This window comes from Perognathus longimembris, chromosome 7, assembly GCF_023159225.1.
Source record: "Perognathus longimembris pacificus isolate PPM17 chromosome 7, ASM2315922v1, whole genome shotgun sequence".
In the NCBI taxonomy this organism is placed as follows: domain Eukaryota; kingdom Metazoa; phylum Chordata; class Mammalia; order Rodentia; family Heteromyidae; genus Perognathus; species Perognathus longimembris.
In genome coordinates, this window is record NC_063167.1 from 10,467,439 (window position 1) to 10,483,639 (window position 16,201).

Genomic DNA, 16,201 nt, shown 5'->3' on the forward strand with positions numbered 1-16,201 from the left:
CTCCATTCACTATGCATCCCACCCATCCGTGCACGCATCCATTTACCCATCTATCCACAGCCACCCATTCATCCATCCACCATTCATTCATTCATCCATCCCACCCATCCACACATGCGTGCATGCATCCATCCACCCGTCTCTTCATCCGTCCACCACCCTGCCCATTTACTCACAGGCCTCTTTGCGTGTCCACCGTGATGCGAGGATACTCAGCCAGCAGTCGGGGGATTGGCCGTGAGGACACAGCTCAGCTGCTGCTTCCACTCGAGAGGGCAGACAGCGCATACACAGGGGAAAGCAGGGCGGGGGCAGACATTGGCTGACGTGGAGAAGAGAAGGTGGCTGTGAGGGCTGGGAGCTTGGCATGGAGTCTGTGGCGTTGGCCTGTTCTGCCAGGGCTGGGCCCATTGCTGGGTTGGAGGCCACCCTTGTGCTTCCCAGCCATGTCCTTCTGAGCCCAGCGCCAGTTCCACGCCCCTGACACCCAGACACTGTAGAATAGCCCCTCTGTCAAGTCCTTCCCAGGATGCTTTGCGGCATGGCTTGTGCGTCTGCATGTATTTGACGCTGTGCGTGCGACGCTTTTGCCTTTGCATCGTCTCCCCCTCTGCCTGCCGGTGGCTGCCCTGGGCTGTGGGTGTGTATCTCGGTCACCCAGCCGATCGCCAGCTCCTGTCTTCATCCGCCTCACCCTCTCTCCTCCGCCTCGAGCAGCAGACTGCCATGCACTGTCTGCTTGAGATGTAAAACCTCGGTGTCGCCCTTGACCCCCATCCTGTCTCTGCCTGCTCTAGTGTGTCAGCAACTCTGTCAATCTGCTACAAAACACATCTTGACTGCGCTGGCTTTTCAAGTCTCTGTGTCACCACTGTCCTGGCCGCCACCATCTCTGCCTTGGTGGCTGTGCACCTGCAGTCCCTTGCAGGCCTCCTTGCCCCCCCCTCCCCCCATCTCCACTCACAACCATGGCGGCTAGGGCATCCTGCTGCCCTCGGTTGTGTTACGTCCCAGCTTAGGACTCCTGGAGCTTCTGCTTGCAGTCAGAATGAAGTCATGGTCCTTATCTGGCCTGCCCATTCTTCTGTCATCTCGAGTCTGCCTCCACCTCACCCATCTTTAAGCTCCACTGACTGGCTAAGCTGATTCTGTCACGGGACCTTTGCATGTGCTGTCTCTTGGGCCTGGGCCCGGCTGTTGGTGCTGCCACCTCCTCCTCACGATCAGGTTTCAGCCTTGCCCTGGCCTCCATTCTCCCAGGAAGCAGAGAGGCGTGAGAACCCAGGAACCCTCCCATCTGCCCGTTGTCCTGTCTTACTGCTCTGCCTACCATTTACGTGACTCGCTTGTTTTCATTTCCCATTTACCCCACTAGGACCGGGCCATCTGTTAGGATAAAATTCAGTCCTATAGTATTCCATGGCTTGTGACTATTGCAGAGAACATTTCCATTATGGTGGAATGTTCTAGAGTACTGGCTCCTCCAGGGCAGGGATTCCTGTGGTTCCAGCTGTGCCTTTAGTGCCCAGTTCCTGGTTGTTGAGGGAATGGGTGGGTGGTACTCTGGGTGGGGCGATACTGTGTGGTCCCCAGGCAGGCCACCATGGTGGAAGCCACACTCTTTGTCCCCCCCCCCCCCCCCGCATGCACGGAACGGAAACCATCCACTCCGCGGAGCAGGGTGGTATCCCACAAGAAGCCGTGCACCCCTGCACAGCATTCTCATCTAGAAAATGGGGGAGAGCTCTGTGTCCTGCTCACATCTCAGCCGCTGGAGGTCACAGCAGGCGTAAAGGTGCTTTAGACACTCCAACCCAGCATCTATTTAAGATTAGAACGAGGACCTACAGCATAGAGGTTAACCTGGAACTTTCTAGAATACAGCTCCAGGAGTGACTAGTCCCTGGCTCCTCAAGCTTTTTCTCTGGAATCGGTAATGACACACAGATGGCACTGTCGGGGATATAAGCTGTACTGAGTGCTGGGCTAATTATTTCACTGGGCTCACTTAACTGACATGACAGGGTTATGGGAGACTGCTCCCAACACTCTCTTGAGCAAGGAAACTGAGGCACAGAGAGGCCTGGCCACGCAGCCAGAAGTTGGCAACGCTCCGTGCTGGGCTGCAGAGAGCGCCCTGTGCCAGGCCCAGTGCCGGGCTGCAGGCCACAAGGGTAACCGGGAAGGGATAAGGGGGAACAATGTGTATAATTTCCCCTTTGCACCAAAGGACTGCAGTTCATGGTGTGCCCCTGCCTGAAGAAGAGCCTGCATGGGCACAATGCCAGTGCATCTCACAGAGGGGCTGAAACACAGTGCCAACCCATACCACCACCCAAGTTCTGCCCAGGCCTTTCCTTTGTGTCCTGCAAATGCTACCTAGCTTGTGGGAGAGGAAAACCTCTCCCAGATTTCAGGGCCTGGCCTGCAGTCGTAACCTGGCATGGGCTACTCCCCCTCCACTCCACACAAAGAGGAAACTAGGACCCAGGAGCCAGACTCTGGCGGGTGCCCAGACCCTAACCACAGGACCTTCCAGCCTCCTGCTCCTCTCAGGGGAGAAGCCTGGGTGTGCCACTCCCTTGTCGGGGACCCTTGGAGTGGGCTGCTCACGCTGCTTCCCTCTGCCTCCCTCTGCAGGTCAGAAGCACCTGTGTGTCACCAGCCTCCTCATCTGCCAGGGTCTGCTCTGGGTGGGCACCGATCAGGGGGTCATCGTCCTGCTACCTGTGCCCCGGCTGGAAGGCATCCCCAAAATCACAGGTGAGGTTCTAGGGGTGAAGGTGGAGGGAGGTGAATTATCTCTGGATGTCTCTGCAATCCTACTCAGTAGGGCACTTTGTGCCTCCCAGGGTCATTTCTAGAGGACCACTGCCCGGCTGGGGCACGCATGGGGCAGAGACCCTGTCCTTGACGGGTGTCTGGGGGCAGTGGTGGTCCAGGAGGCAGGTCCAGGTGAGGGCCCCCTGGGACCAGGAGATGGTAAGCAGCTCTTCTGGAGCAGATGCAAGAGGTGCCCGTGTGTGGGCCTGGGGCTCCAAGGAAGAGCTGCCCAGCCAGGTGGACGGGAAAAGCTGTCCTGGCCAGAGAATTTCACCCTGTACAAAGTTTCCCAGGAGTTGCCAACATAGACAGCCGCTGTGACCCCCTGGGGTGCATGCACCTAGCCCGGCCAGAAATTCGAGGCGCCTCCCTCCAAGCTCTGGGCCTTTGCCCTTCTCTCGCTTCTCACAGGGAAAGGCATGGTCTCCCTCAACGGCCACTGCGGCCCCGTGGCCTTCCTGGCGGTGGCCACCAGCATCCTGGCCCCCGACATCCTGCGGAGCGACCAGGAGGAGGCGGAGGAGGACAAGCCCGACGGGCAGGCTCAGGAGCCGGTGCCCGCGGCGCCCGACAGCCACGCGGGGCGGGAGCTCACCCGCAAGAAGGGCATCCTGCTGCAGTACCGGCTGCGCTCCACCGCGCACCTCCCGGGCCCGCTGCTCTCCGTGCGCGAGCCCGCGCCCGCCGACGGCTCCGGCTCCGCCGCGCTGGAGCACAGCGAGGAGGACGGCTCCATCTACGAGATGGCCGACGACCCCGACGTGTGGGTGCGCAGCCGGCCCTGCGCCCGGGACGCCCACCGCAAGGAGATCTGCTCCGTGGCCATCATCTCGGGCGGACAGGGCTACCGCAACTTCGGTGGGGGCAGCGGGAGGCCCGCGCCGTGCGGGGAGACTGACAGCACGCTGCTCATCTGGCAGGTGCCCTTGACGCTATAGCCACGCCCACCGCGGGGGCACGCCCACCGGGAGGGCACGCCTACGGCCGACACTCCATCCACAGATGGACACGCCCACCCCTCAGGACACGCCCACCGGGGGCATTGCCCAAGTGGGCGCTCCGCCTAAGGCCACGCCCACGGGGAGGGCGGGGCCGCCTGCCGCGGCCAGTCAGTATCCAGTTGACCCCTGGATCCTCTAGCAACTGCCTTGACAACTCGGAATTTCCTTTTTTAAACTCAGAGTGGTTGGGGGAGGTGTTTTAAAGTGTGGGGAGAGTGAAGACGCATATGGAGAAAATGGCCTTTTTTCAAGAAAGAAAGAAAAAACAAACCCAAACACAAAACCTCACAACTGCCTGGCCAGCCCAGTACTACTTATTGGAGCTGGCCAGGGCTTTGAGTAGCCACGTGCCCCTCTGGTAAGGGTGTGTGTGAGCCAGTGCGTGTGTGTGGAGGGGCTGGTGTGAATATATATAAATATATAAATACGTATATATGGTGTATATTATATGTATAAATACAGTCTGTACATATTGGAGCTCTGGGAGAAGCTGGAATAAAGGGCAAGAGGTGCACCTGGATGGAAGGTGTTTTATTTTTAATTGGGGGTGGGGGTGGAGGATGGAGAGAAGGCAGTTGTTGCTAGAGGAGGTGGGACCAAAACTCACATGTGGCTAGTTAATTTCCAAATTAATTAAAACCAAACCATAGGCAAGATTTAGTCCCTTAGCCATGTTTCAGATATGGCTTTGAAGAGCCCCATGGGGCGAGGGGTGGCAGGTTGCTTGGGCAAGTCAGATAGGATTGTTTTCATCATTGCAGAAAGCTTTTACTCATGGAGGCTTTTGGGGAGCCGCTTTGCTGAGTATTGAGGGAAAGCTGGTCACCCCAGCTTTGGGGAGGGTGGGAGGCATGGAGATGGGTAGCTCCGGGGTCTGACACTGTGAGCCAGAGGAAGAAAGGAAGCGGAAAGACTCCCTAGTGGCTGGCTGCCCGGTGTAGGCCAGGGTCCTGGAGCGAGGATGGTTTCCATGGCAACAGGAGGACAGGGTAGAGGAGGCTGGCCCCCTGTGGAGTGGGTTCCAGGTGGGCCTGGGGCAGCAGGAGCAGAGTCCAGGCTGTGGCTGGGACTCATGAGTCAGCTGCTCTTCTCATCTTGAGGATTGGCTGCGGCAGCCGCCCCTCCTTCTGCAGGACCTTTGCTGGCTCCTGGTCCTTCCTCAGGCTGAGGCACCTGGGGTGTCTGATGGGTTCGGGGGACCCCCATCACTGAGGAAGTGAGTGCGTTTCCTACTCCAGCAAAATGAGCCTATCAGCTCTTCTCCACGCCTCTGGCCACGGAGCCCGGGAGGATGGAGAGTGAGCAGTGCCAAGCAGAAGAGACATGGTGGCAAGGAATGGCGAGAGAGAGAGAGAGAGAGAGAGAGAGAGAGAGAGAGAGAGAGAGAGAGAGAGAGAGAGAGAGAGAGAGTTTGCCAGTACTGGCGCTTGAACTCAGAGCCTCCCATTCTCACTGACCTCACTCGATGGTGGTGCTCTACCATTTGAGCCACAGCTTCACTTCCGGCTTTTTGGTAGTCATTGGAGATGAGTCTCACCTCAAAGCATCACACCTGTGTCTGCGAATGGTTGCTGGTTTTAGTTTGTTCAGGTTGGTGATCGAGGGGACACAGGTGGTCAGGCCACAGGACACCTTCCTGTAGTGTGCATCCCACGTGCATATCCACAGTGCACACAAATGCATAACCCACACAATGCGCCGGACATGTGCACACGCACACACACGTGCAACCTCGCATGCCCACACATACAACCCAGCTGCACATGTGTGTGCACACAAAGGTACACGCATACACAGAAGGGTATTGCTTCAGCGGAGTAGGGGGCTGGGAAGATTTATAGGGGATAAAAGGCAACCTGGGATTTGGGTCTCAGATGTTCCCACTGCATGGCTGAACACCTTTGCGGTGCTTGTCAGGAAGCCATGGTCTCTGGGGCTGTAAGATGAACCCTGTCCTCATGGTGCACAGTGTCCAGCGAGAGGACAAACCCAGGAAGGCCTCCCAGAGGCTGCGACGTGTGGGCTCTGCGTCCTCAGCGGTAACCACAGGGAGGCAGGGGAGTGGACGCGGGTGGGCACAGCCTGGGATCGGCAAGCCAGGGCTGGGCCCGGTGGGCTGGGGCTACTGGAGCCACCTGGCCCGTTCCTAACGTGGCAGCCACGCAGGAAGGCATCAGAGTCCTAAGATTTGGGCGGGCTGCGGGAGCCGCGGCGCTGGAAGGTGTCCGTTCTGACGGGGTAGGCCTCGCTCGTGTTTGCAGGAGCTCCCAATCTGAGGGCAGCCAGCCCAAGGGCAAGCCGCCTATCTGATAAGGAGCCGAGGTGCCCTTCTCTCCGTGGGGGAAGGAACGCTCTCCATCTCCGTCCCCAGAAGACTCCAGTTGGATGGTGAAGGTCCCCTGAGCAGGAGGAGGACCCAGACCCCTTGTTCTTGGGGAGCTGCAGTCTGAGGGAGGAGGCCGGAACCTCACCCTTGGAGGAGACCTGATAATAAGACACACAGCAGAAGCGTTTCAACTGTGCACGACTCTGATCTCAGCCCCGTCAGGCACAGGGCTCTGAACACCTCATTTACACGTTCTGGGCAAAAATGGCAAGTAGCAAGAATGTGTAAATTGAGGAAAATTAATATAATTACTGGAGCTAGTTCTTGTCAGCTTTCCATATCAACAGAGGCCACCGACTCAAGTGCAGTGGTCACAGTGGCTACCGGCTTGCCCTGTCCCACAGGGCGGGAGCTTGCAGGGACCAGGGGTGAGATCTGAGATCCCCCCCCCCCCCCAAGGGCGTGAGCCAGGCCCTGCCATGGGGTGCTGGGGGCTAGCTCTCACGGCAAGGAAGAGCTGGGCTTGGGAACTGGCTCGGTCATCCATTCACGATGTGAGCCACGAACCCCTGAATCTGTGTGAGCCCCCAAGTCATACCTAGTAGCCAGTCCAGATATGCAGAAACCCCGTTGGGCTGAGGGCAGAAGCCCTCACGGTGGCGCCAGCGGGAGGTGCCATGGTGCCCCTGAGTTGCAGAGGGAGCTGACGCAAGGTCATGGCGCGGAAGAGGACGCAGCGTTCTTCCGGGCTATCCAACGCCGTCCTCAGCCGCAGACCCGAGCCCACTTTACAGCTGCGGCTTCTCCTGTCACCCGGGGGACTGTAGGTGAGAACAGGGGCCCAGGAGCCCTGACAGCGCACAGCCTGGGGCTCTTCAGCAGCACCGAGGGGTGGGTGGGCTGCCTTGAAGAAGAACTGAGCCTGCCCCTGGCGAGCGAGCTTTGGAGAGTCCGTGTAGAAACTTCCATCCGTTCTGCAGGCTCGGGATGCATTGACACGTGTGCGTTTCGTTCCGTGTAAGCAAGCGGTACCCGACAGGGAAGGCTTTGTTTGTGAGCAGCCATCCCAGGCTGGCTGACCTGTGGCCGGCTCTGTCCACCACGGGGAGAGGGGCCGACAGGGCCCCCCCCTCCTGGGGGGTGCCAGGGACCCCTCCCCGCAGCCCTCACCCCCCCCCCCCCCCCCCATTCCAGAAGGTGCTGAGTTCTTCCTGGCCTGAACCCAATTCAGGGACAGACACAGACTTCTTTTTCTGCTAAATTAGGTGACAAGGCTTTAAAAAAAAATTTTTTTTTTCCTCTTTTGGCAAATCTAGGGACATGCATTTACAGGCTGTTTTGCATAAATCGGGATTGAATTTACATTCATTTGCATGTGTCTCTGGGTGTGAGACTCCAAAAGCCCCCACTGGATGTGTACAGAATAAAGTGGAGTTGTGGAATCGCGCTTCTGAGATGGCCAGGGCCTTTGTACCTGGGAGGAAGGTGCTCAGGTGGATGTTGGTTGGCCCCTGGGGGAGTTCTGGGGACCGTTTTCCATCTGTACTCCTCGTTTCCATGAGCTCCTGGTGTTGCTTTCCCCATCAGTGCGTTTCAGTTCATTTCCGTCTATTGAACTGCTGGGATCTGCCTCATGCCAACTTCCTTTCTTGGCCATATCGAAGCGAAGTAGCACAGAGCACTGCTCTTCGTCTCAGGAGCTCGCTCTGCCAGGAAAGGCAAGGCTTCATGCTCTGCACGGGGCGCCCCAGCCCCCAACTCCCACCCCTCTCCTCTCCTGACCTCCCTCAACCGTCCTCCTCGGAGGTGGCTTCCCTCGCCGGCAAGGCTGGAGCAGGTCCGAGGCCCAGAGGTGGGGGTCCCCTCTCTCTACACGACAGAGGGTTCCCCTGTCTCCACCTGGCAGCTCTGCTCTGTGGCACAGAAGGGGGAGGAGGGAAAGAGGGAGGGAGACGAGGAGGGAATCCCATTAATTTTTCCTGTCCTAAATCAGTGTAACGTCAGCCTCTGACAACTCTGATTTGGTTTTTTTTTTTTTTTATTCTCAGTATGACAAAGATCAGACTGGCGCTATCAGCAGCTCGAGCTTGGAATGGGGACGCCGAGGCGGAGGCTGTCAAGAAGGGAATAGGACTAGATTACTCCAATTATCGAGTATTTTGCTAATGAACCACCCAGTGCATCCCTCCGGTTGGCGGGGAAGGGGAGACGTGCCTGGCACTGGCGCTGTTACGCGCGTGGCTGAGTGGCGGTGCTCGCGAGCCACGCCAGTTCTGGAATTCGAAATCCCCAGGAGAACGGCAGTTTGGGGGACCCCCACGATGCCGCCTGATATCTACCCTCTGTCCTCTCTAGGGGATGATGGCTCCAGAGAGATCAACCCCATGCAGGTTTGGGGGTGAAAAAAAATGTTAACGTTCCTCTAAAATCAAGACCACATAGTCCGGGAGAAGAGCCGTGGGAAGAATCTGATCAGGAACGTGTTGGGAGTCTAAAGTCTTCTCTCCCCTTGGGAAACCGAGGCTGGGTTGGGGGTGTGACGTGACCTGGCTAAGGTGGCCCCGACAGTTGTGTCTGAGTGGTGCCTGAACTTTGAGTCTCTGGGTCCCCCCTCCTCGTTAAAGAGACCTTTTCTGTTACCAGTCTGCTGGCTGGGCCTCTTTTGCTCTACCCACATAGGAATCAGACAGGCAAGGATTCGCTCCTCGAGAGCTGGAAGTTTGGCCATTTGAGATACCCAAGGTCTGGAAGGGGGCTGGGCTGGCAGGACCTCCAAGCACTGTGAGCTACAGGCCTATTGCTCCAGGCCTTAACAGCCCGAGACCTGAGACTCTAGGCACGGAAATGGGAGGCTGACTGCTCTGGGCTTTCCGTCCCAGTGACCCTGGCCCTCAGCAGATTTTGCCATCCTCAGCTTTCGGCAGCAGCTGGCACTAGAGATCTGAAACTGACGGTGGCTGCCGGGGTCCTGAGCTCCTGAGCTGAGGCCTCTCCGATCCCTCGAGCTCCCCAGAGCCCTTCCAGCACCCAGGAAGGCCTTCCATCCTTCCCCAGCCTCTAGCCTTCTCTCTGCTCCTGCCATCCCTCCTGACTCAGACCCTGCCACCCCCTTGTAGCTGCTCCTGCCGCCAGAGCCGCCACCATATGGCTCTCCTGCCTTCCTGTTCCTTGCTTAGACTGCTCTACGTACGAATGCTAAAGATCAAAAGTAGGTAAAGAAAGCCAACCGGGAGAAGCCCATTTATTGGGACTGTTGTGAGCAGCAGAGGAGGGTCTCTCAGCTGACTCGGAAAGTGAACCAATCAGCTTTCTTAGGTAGCCAGGAAGGGGAGGTGGTAAGGGGGCTTGCACCAATCACAGCTGACCTTCATGTAAATGAAGGACTGTGTTTGCACCAATCATGGCACAGGCAAAAAAAAAAAATGAAAGTCTGCTTGTAGCAATCAAAGTAGAAGAAAGTAGTAGAAATGAAGGATTTTGTTGGCACCAATCACAGGCCTTGTACTGGGCCATCATGGAAAGTGTTCTTCTTCTGGTCCTGGTTAAAATGGCTGGATTGGCTGCTTGCCTGATAGTCCAGGGAAAGGGCCTAACAGGCAATTAGGTAGTCAAGTGACCCTGGTCCCCAACACCTTATCTTACTACTAAAGCAAACATTAAAGGGGCATCCACCGTAAATGCTCATAAGTAACGTTTACAGTGCCTCAACCATGCTTAACTACCAAGAGCAGTTTTATTCCCAGCCTTTGGGGTTGCCTTGAGTAAACTCAGGGCTGTTTGAGTCCTCCTTCCTCCCCCACCAGCTGTCCAACTCGGGGAGTTGCCATCTGGAATTTTCAAAAAGCGTGCAGGCCCAGGTCTTCCCGCCCACTTGAGGACTCTCACATCTACAGGGCTGGTCTTCCTCAGGACACGGATGGGCTCTGCTTTGGGGTCCCAAGGATTGCTTAAATCCTACCACTTAGCAACGTCGTGACCTTCACCAAATTCCTCGGCCCTTTGAACCCCAACGGGAGCAGAAAGTCTAGGATGAGAAAGAAATTGTGAAAATCAATTATTAGGGATTCATAGTTCAAGCAAAAATGATGGAGGGAGAACGAGGCTGAAATGTTATTTTCCTTTAGTAATAAAAAAAAAAAAAGTATTGCTGCTACTGAGAGGCCAGCAAGACTCCAGGCATCTGTGGAGTGCCTTCATGTATTATCTCATTGAATCATCTTTGGTGGTGGTATTGGGGGGGGCGGGGTGGGGGGAACAGGCCTGTCAGCTGACAATTCATTTTCCATCCGAGTAAATTGAAGATCTTGGAAATGTGATTCGACACCACTGGCATGTGGCCAAACTTGTTTTTAGAGGATAAAATGGGTCTTCCCCCCCCACGCCCCCCGGGGTCTTTGGCCTCCAGAGAATGGACCACTCCTGGGCAGGGGCAGGGGGAGAGCTAAACACGTGACCCACGAGCCCCTTTGCCTCTCCGCCAGTTCCCAACGCTCAGGCCTTGGGTCAGCTACTCTTGGAAGTACGGGCAGCTCTGCTCTGCTGAGTTTTATTATCTTTATCAAATTAATTTACGCCAGCCAGTGTGGTCCCCTAATTAAGACATTTCCCAGGGCCCTGTGCCTGCTGCTTAATGAGGCAGGAGCGGCTGGACTTGGGCTTCGGGTGTCCTGGGGTGAGGAGGTGGGAGGAGGGGGCTGAGCGTGAGCTCTGCCGCGGGCTCCCACTTACCCCGGTCCAGGGCTGCGTGCGTCCACCACCAGTCATGCCATCCATCTCCTCTGCCCCCCGAGGCTCCGCTTCAGCACGCCAAGTTATCCCGGGAAGGAGGCTCGTGGGGGCCGCAGCAGCCCGCCCGTAAGTGACGGAGATAAGGCTGTCTACGAGTGACTCGGCCCTGCGGCTGAAGGCCTTCGATTTGGCTAATGAACTTCCTTTCTTTCTGTGAAAGAGATTCTTTATTTATCTATTTATTTATTTATTTTACAAAAGAAGGGAGGGCAGGCAGTCTGAAAGCTAGGAAGCTATTGCCAGCAGCTTTGCAGGTGAGCAAGGGGACGGATGGGTAAAGAAAGAGACAGAGACAGCATGCTTGTCTCTGGTTCGGGAAACTAGATGGAGAATGGTTTGTTTGCCCATCCTCCCTCCCTTCCATCCATCCATTCATTCACCCATCTACCACCCACCCACCTATCCAACTATCCATTCATCTGTCCATCTATCTATCCATTCATCTATCCACCTACTCACCCATCCATCCATCTATCTACCGACTATCCATCTGTCCATCTAGCCACCCACCATCCACATACCCATCTACCCATCCATTCATCCACACAGCCACCACCCATCCATCTATCCATTCATGCATCCATCTATCCACTCATCCATCTACTCACCTACCCACCCATCCACCCATCCACCCATCTAGCCACCCACTCTTCCATCCATCTATCCATTTACACATCCACATATCCATCCACATGTCCATCACCCATCCATTGAACATCCATCCATCCATCCACGTACTATCTATGCATTTTTGTATCCATGCATCCTGCCATCCATCCATGCATCCATTTGTCTATCTATCTAACACAGATCCTTCCCCCCACTCAAGTGTGAACTCCTTTTCTATATGACAGGCCCTGGGTACCTGGTATTGGGAAATAAGACACGAACCAAACAGACCAGGTCTCTGTTCCCACAGAGCTAACAGTCTTGTAAGGACTTTGCTTCCTGCTTGTCAGCTTTTAGAATCATAAACCCTTGAGCCTAGGTGTACCCAATCTTACAATCAGACAGTCTTCACTATTTTTTTTTTAATTGCATTAGGCAAGAATAGACTATACCCACTGACCCATTCAAGCCTTGCCAACACCCTCTGGGGTCTCCTTTGTTTCAATTTGCTGCTGATGCCTTGCAGGTCTAGAAGGGTAGTCAAGTTCACAGACCTATCCAGCTTCCTCTCCCTTCCGTGGCTCCCTTCCAGCAGGTATGCGCCCTCGCATCCTAGAGTTGCAGGGACCATCCTTCCCATGCTGCAGAATCTTCCAGGCATCTTTGAGTGAGGCTGTGTAGCCCTGGCCTGGTACTAAGTTCAGTCTGTCCTTGACCCTCCAGCCTTCTAGTCTTCGCTTCCCCATCCACTCTTTCCCCACGGCTCAGGCTTCTGTGTCCAGCCGTCTGGCTGCTTCTCCTGTGTCAGCCGGATTGTTGGAACTCCTTCTCCGCCTTCACCCCTGCTCCCATTTTGCCACAGGACCATTCCCAGTAATCGCAAGAAGAGAAGAACAGTCATACACACACAGTGACCACTTGCCTCTGTGTGTGTGTGTGTGTGTGTGTGTGTGTGTGTCTGTGTGTAAGCACACATGTGTGCTTCTGTGTCAGGATCCTGGAGCTTGAACTCAGGGCCTGGGCTCTGTCCCTTAGCTTTTCTGCTGAAGGTTGGTGCTCTACCACTTCGTCACAGCTCCACTTCCAGCTTTTTGCTGGTTAATCGCAGATGAGCGTCTCATGGACTTTCCTCCCCAGGCTGGCTTTGAAATGCGATCCTCGGATCTCAGCCTTTCGGGTAGCTATGATGACTCACGTTTTACAGGCTGGGTTTTCCCCTCTGGAGCGAAGTGAAGCTCCAGGTGGCTGAGGGCTGCATCGTGGGTCCCCATGTGGTGTGTCTGGTTCGTCTCAGAGGCGGGGACCGACGTTCTTCCTACCCACCTGTGTGTGTGTGTGTCCCAGTTCTACCTGGGTGCTTCAGGTTGACTGACTCCATGTCATCTGTGGGGCCACCGCACGGCTCCCTCAGTCCCAGCCTCACCGCCGAGGGCTTCCTCCATCTGCCGGGGCGGCGGGGCTGTCCTGGGGACTCCGGCCCTGCTCGCCTTTCAGTTTTACAACTCTGTGTGCGCAGCGCGAGGGCCGCGTACCGAGGCCCACACGCTCCGCTCCGTCGAACGTTATGTCTCCTGCGTGGGGCTGAGGCGGGGGCCGCGTGGGCAGATGGGAGGCGGCGGCAGGGGCGTCGGGCTCTCTCTCGGTTGTCCCTCTTCCAGTCCTCCCCGTGGCAGACTCCCCCACCGGGTGCTTGATGGCAGTTCGCCCGCACTGGCACGGCAGGGCACGGAGAAGGGCGAGCCGACAGCTGCGGTGGCGCTGGCTGGTGGCTGCGGGTTCAGGAGACAGAAGCCGAGGAGGGAGGGCGCATGCGCGCGTAGGGCGGGGAGCTGCTGCGGTTCCAGCCAGCCGGGGCCAGGTGCGTCTTCAGGCAAAGCCTGACATTGCAGCGCACCCTGCAGTTCCAGTGACCTTGACTTGCTCCCAAGGGCAGAGGCCTGTCAGTCATCGGTCAGGTGATGGAGGGGAATCTAGTTCTGTGCAGGTGCAGCCTGAGGGCAGGTTTAGGAGAAGAGCAGCAGCCGTTGGAGGTGGGAGCAGTCTAGGCCAGCAGGTGTGTGTGTGGGGGTGGGGGCAGAGGACTACGAAGGGATTGGGGCACTGAAGGTCTGGGAGCCTCGGGCAAGTGGAGACATTCAGCCAAGTGGATGAGAGGCCACCTTGAGATGCCCGTGCCCGCTACACGAAGAGTTTATGTCTACGTGTGTTCCAAACATGTCTTCCCCTGCCTCGTGCCACGCCTGCCTCCTGGTGCCCCATGACACCGCGACCTGGGCACCCTGTCCCAACCAGGGGGAGGGCCAGGAGGGCCTCCTGGAGGAGGAGCCCCTGGTTGGCTGATCAGGTATTCCATCATTCACTGAGCCTGACAGCCAGCCGGGACTAAGGCGGGGGGCCACAGTGCCGGGTGAGTGGCCGTTCCTGGCCCTGAGCTTTGGGAGGGCAGGGAGGAAGGACAGCAGGTGGGGGCCCAGTGAGGGTCGTGAGGAGTGGGGAGGGGTACGGGCCCCTGGGGTGCCGTGGGGCTGAGTCTTTGGCTTCTCTTCTCCTAGTGCATTCTTGAGGATTTAGGACAGACATGGCAGCCCCCCCCCACGGGAGGGGACTCTGCCCACTCTGGGGCTGTGGAGGGGCTGCTTGTGGGGGACACCGAGGCCCAGGAGGTGGGACAGAGCTGGGACCCGGCCCCTGCCCCTCGGGCTGCTGGCTGGACCACGGAGGGAGGTGCCCTGCTCCCCTCTGAGCCTTGCTGGGTGTCCTCAGTCTCTGGGTCCCCCCTCACCCCAGTACTTGAAGGGGCAGCAGGAGGACAGGAGTCCAGCCTTGGAGACAGATGTGGGGGGCACCCTCTGCCTGATGGAGGGCGGTGGCCAGTGGCTGGTGGGGAAGGAGCTGGAGGGCCTCACTGGCATCTGGGGATTGTGCCTGACGATGGAGAGGAGAGGGCGACCCCTGGCCTTGACAGCAGCTCAGACAGGAAGCTTGCACAGGAGCCGGGGACGCAGCCCGGGACCCAGCATCCTCTGGGCAGATCCCTGGCCCTGCCACCAGAGCCTCAGTGTCAGCCATGGTGCCCTTCAAGCCCCCTCAGTGGGCCTCCCCAGCCCTGTGCTATGGTTTACTGTCAAGAGCGGAAGAAACAGGCTCAGAGAGGGGAAGCCACTTCCTCCACGTCACACAGCAGGGAGGGGTCGGAGCTCAGGGCTGGGGCCCCCAGGACTCACTGACGTGCATAGGGGAGTCGGGGGTACCCACCCTTAGAGCTGTACAACTGGCAGGTCCTTTGGGGACTGGCGGGGGGGGGGGGCGGGACAAGGACTCACCTGTTGTCTGACAGCGCTGGGACAGCTTCCTGTTCGGTTCCTTCCTGAAGACACAGGGTGGAGAGAAGGGTGGGGGGGGGAGGACCGTGGAAGGCTGTCTGCGCAGGCTTCAGAGTCACACAGACTTGGATTCAAGTCCTGCTCCCGTCATGTCCCCCGCGGGCTGAGGACAAATTCCCTGTTCTCTCTCAGTCTCGGGCTTCGGGCCTGGAAAACGGGTCCAATGAAGCTCCAACCGCAGAGCTCCTTCCAGGCCCTCCTCCCCCGCCCCACCCTGGGGCCCCACTGGCTCTCGGGGAGCGATACCAGAAAGGCGGCCGCCCCGCCCAGGGTCACCCGGCCAGTGGCCGGCCCCAGCTGGGTGTCCCATTGCCCATGGTAGTGTGTGTGTGTGTGTGTGTGTGTGTGTGCGCGCGTGTGTGAACGGCAGGGGGAGGGGGGCCCCTCCAGGGCAGTGTGGGCAGTTGGGGGGAGGCACACGGAGTCCTCCGTGTCCCCCAGGCCCCGCGGTGGACTCGGGCCCTGTCCCCTCCTGGTGCCCCTCTGTTCTCTTCCAGCTCTGGTGGCTCGGAGAGGCCAGGAGCGAGCCCCGGGTCACACCGAGGGGACGGGCAGCCGACCTCTCCCCCCTCCCCCACCCCCACTTCACCCTGGGGATGTCGGTCCTGGGGTCTCCCCGGGGCTGAGGGGGCACCGAGGGGGGAGGTCGCAGTGGGTGGGGAGGGGGAGCTGTGCCAGGCAGAGCAGACCCCCCCCCCTCCACCCTGCCCAGCCCCAGCACAGGGCCCTCTGCCTTGCTGCTCCGTCGCCCGCCTCTGCCTTCAGTCTTCCAGAAGGATCCTTGTGGCTCTTCTGATCTGGACTCCTTTCAAGTGCAGTCCTTTGTTGGGTGACATCTTACACGGCCTGCTGCACAGAAGGCAGATCAAAGCGGGGTGACGGCACAGGTGCCACCCTCCCGTCTTCCCCTCCACGGCACCCCTGGGGGCCTAGGGGAGGCACCTGGAAGCTCCCCCCCCTCGAGCAGATGGCAGGAGGAGGGCAGGAAGGTCACCCCGCTGGGCGGGGGTGGGGGCAAGGTTTGGGTGGTGACGGGAGCCCCTTGATGCGGCTGGCGGTCCCGGTGGGGTCCCCCAGAGCTATGCTTTGTGGATTTCTCTGTGCAGATGACACACACACAGCTGCCCGAGCCCAGGGAGTGGACCGAGGCCTGGCGCCTCAGGGCTGAGGCCGGGGTGTCCCCGCTGGTCTCGGCCCGCTCCAGGCTGGGCGTGTGGAAGGGTGTTTGCCCGTCGGCGTGGCTTTAAAGGAAAGATCCAGAAACAGCTGTG

General features: G+C 58.1%; 1 protein-coding gene across 11 annotated transcripts in view; it reads left to right on the top strand.

Annotated features, from left to right (window-relative positions):
* The window catches only part of Arhgef10l (Rho guanine nucleotide exchange factor 10 like), a 123,295-nt gene extending 107,685 nt beyond the window's left edge, over positions 1-15,610 (top strand). For 5 of the 11 annotated variants that reach the window (XM_048350349.1, XM_048350351.1, XM_048350354.1 and 2 more), the window contains 2 exons: positions 2,641-2,763; positions 3,235-4,338. In XM_048350349.1, coding sequence (XP_048206306.1) covers positions 2,641-2,763; positions 3,235-3,761 — 650 coding nt within the window. In that variant the 3' untranslated portion in view covers positions 3,762-4,338. Of the gene's footprint in view, positions 1-2,637; positions 2,764-3,234; positions 4,339-5,127; positions 5,139-8,927; positions 8,932-15,599 lie in introns of those variants that run through there. The other 6 variants (XM_048350347.1, XM_048350350.1, XM_048350352.1 and 3 more) reach the window with 3 other exon arrangements.
* The last annotated feature ends 591 nt before the right edge of the window (positions 15,611-16,201 follow it).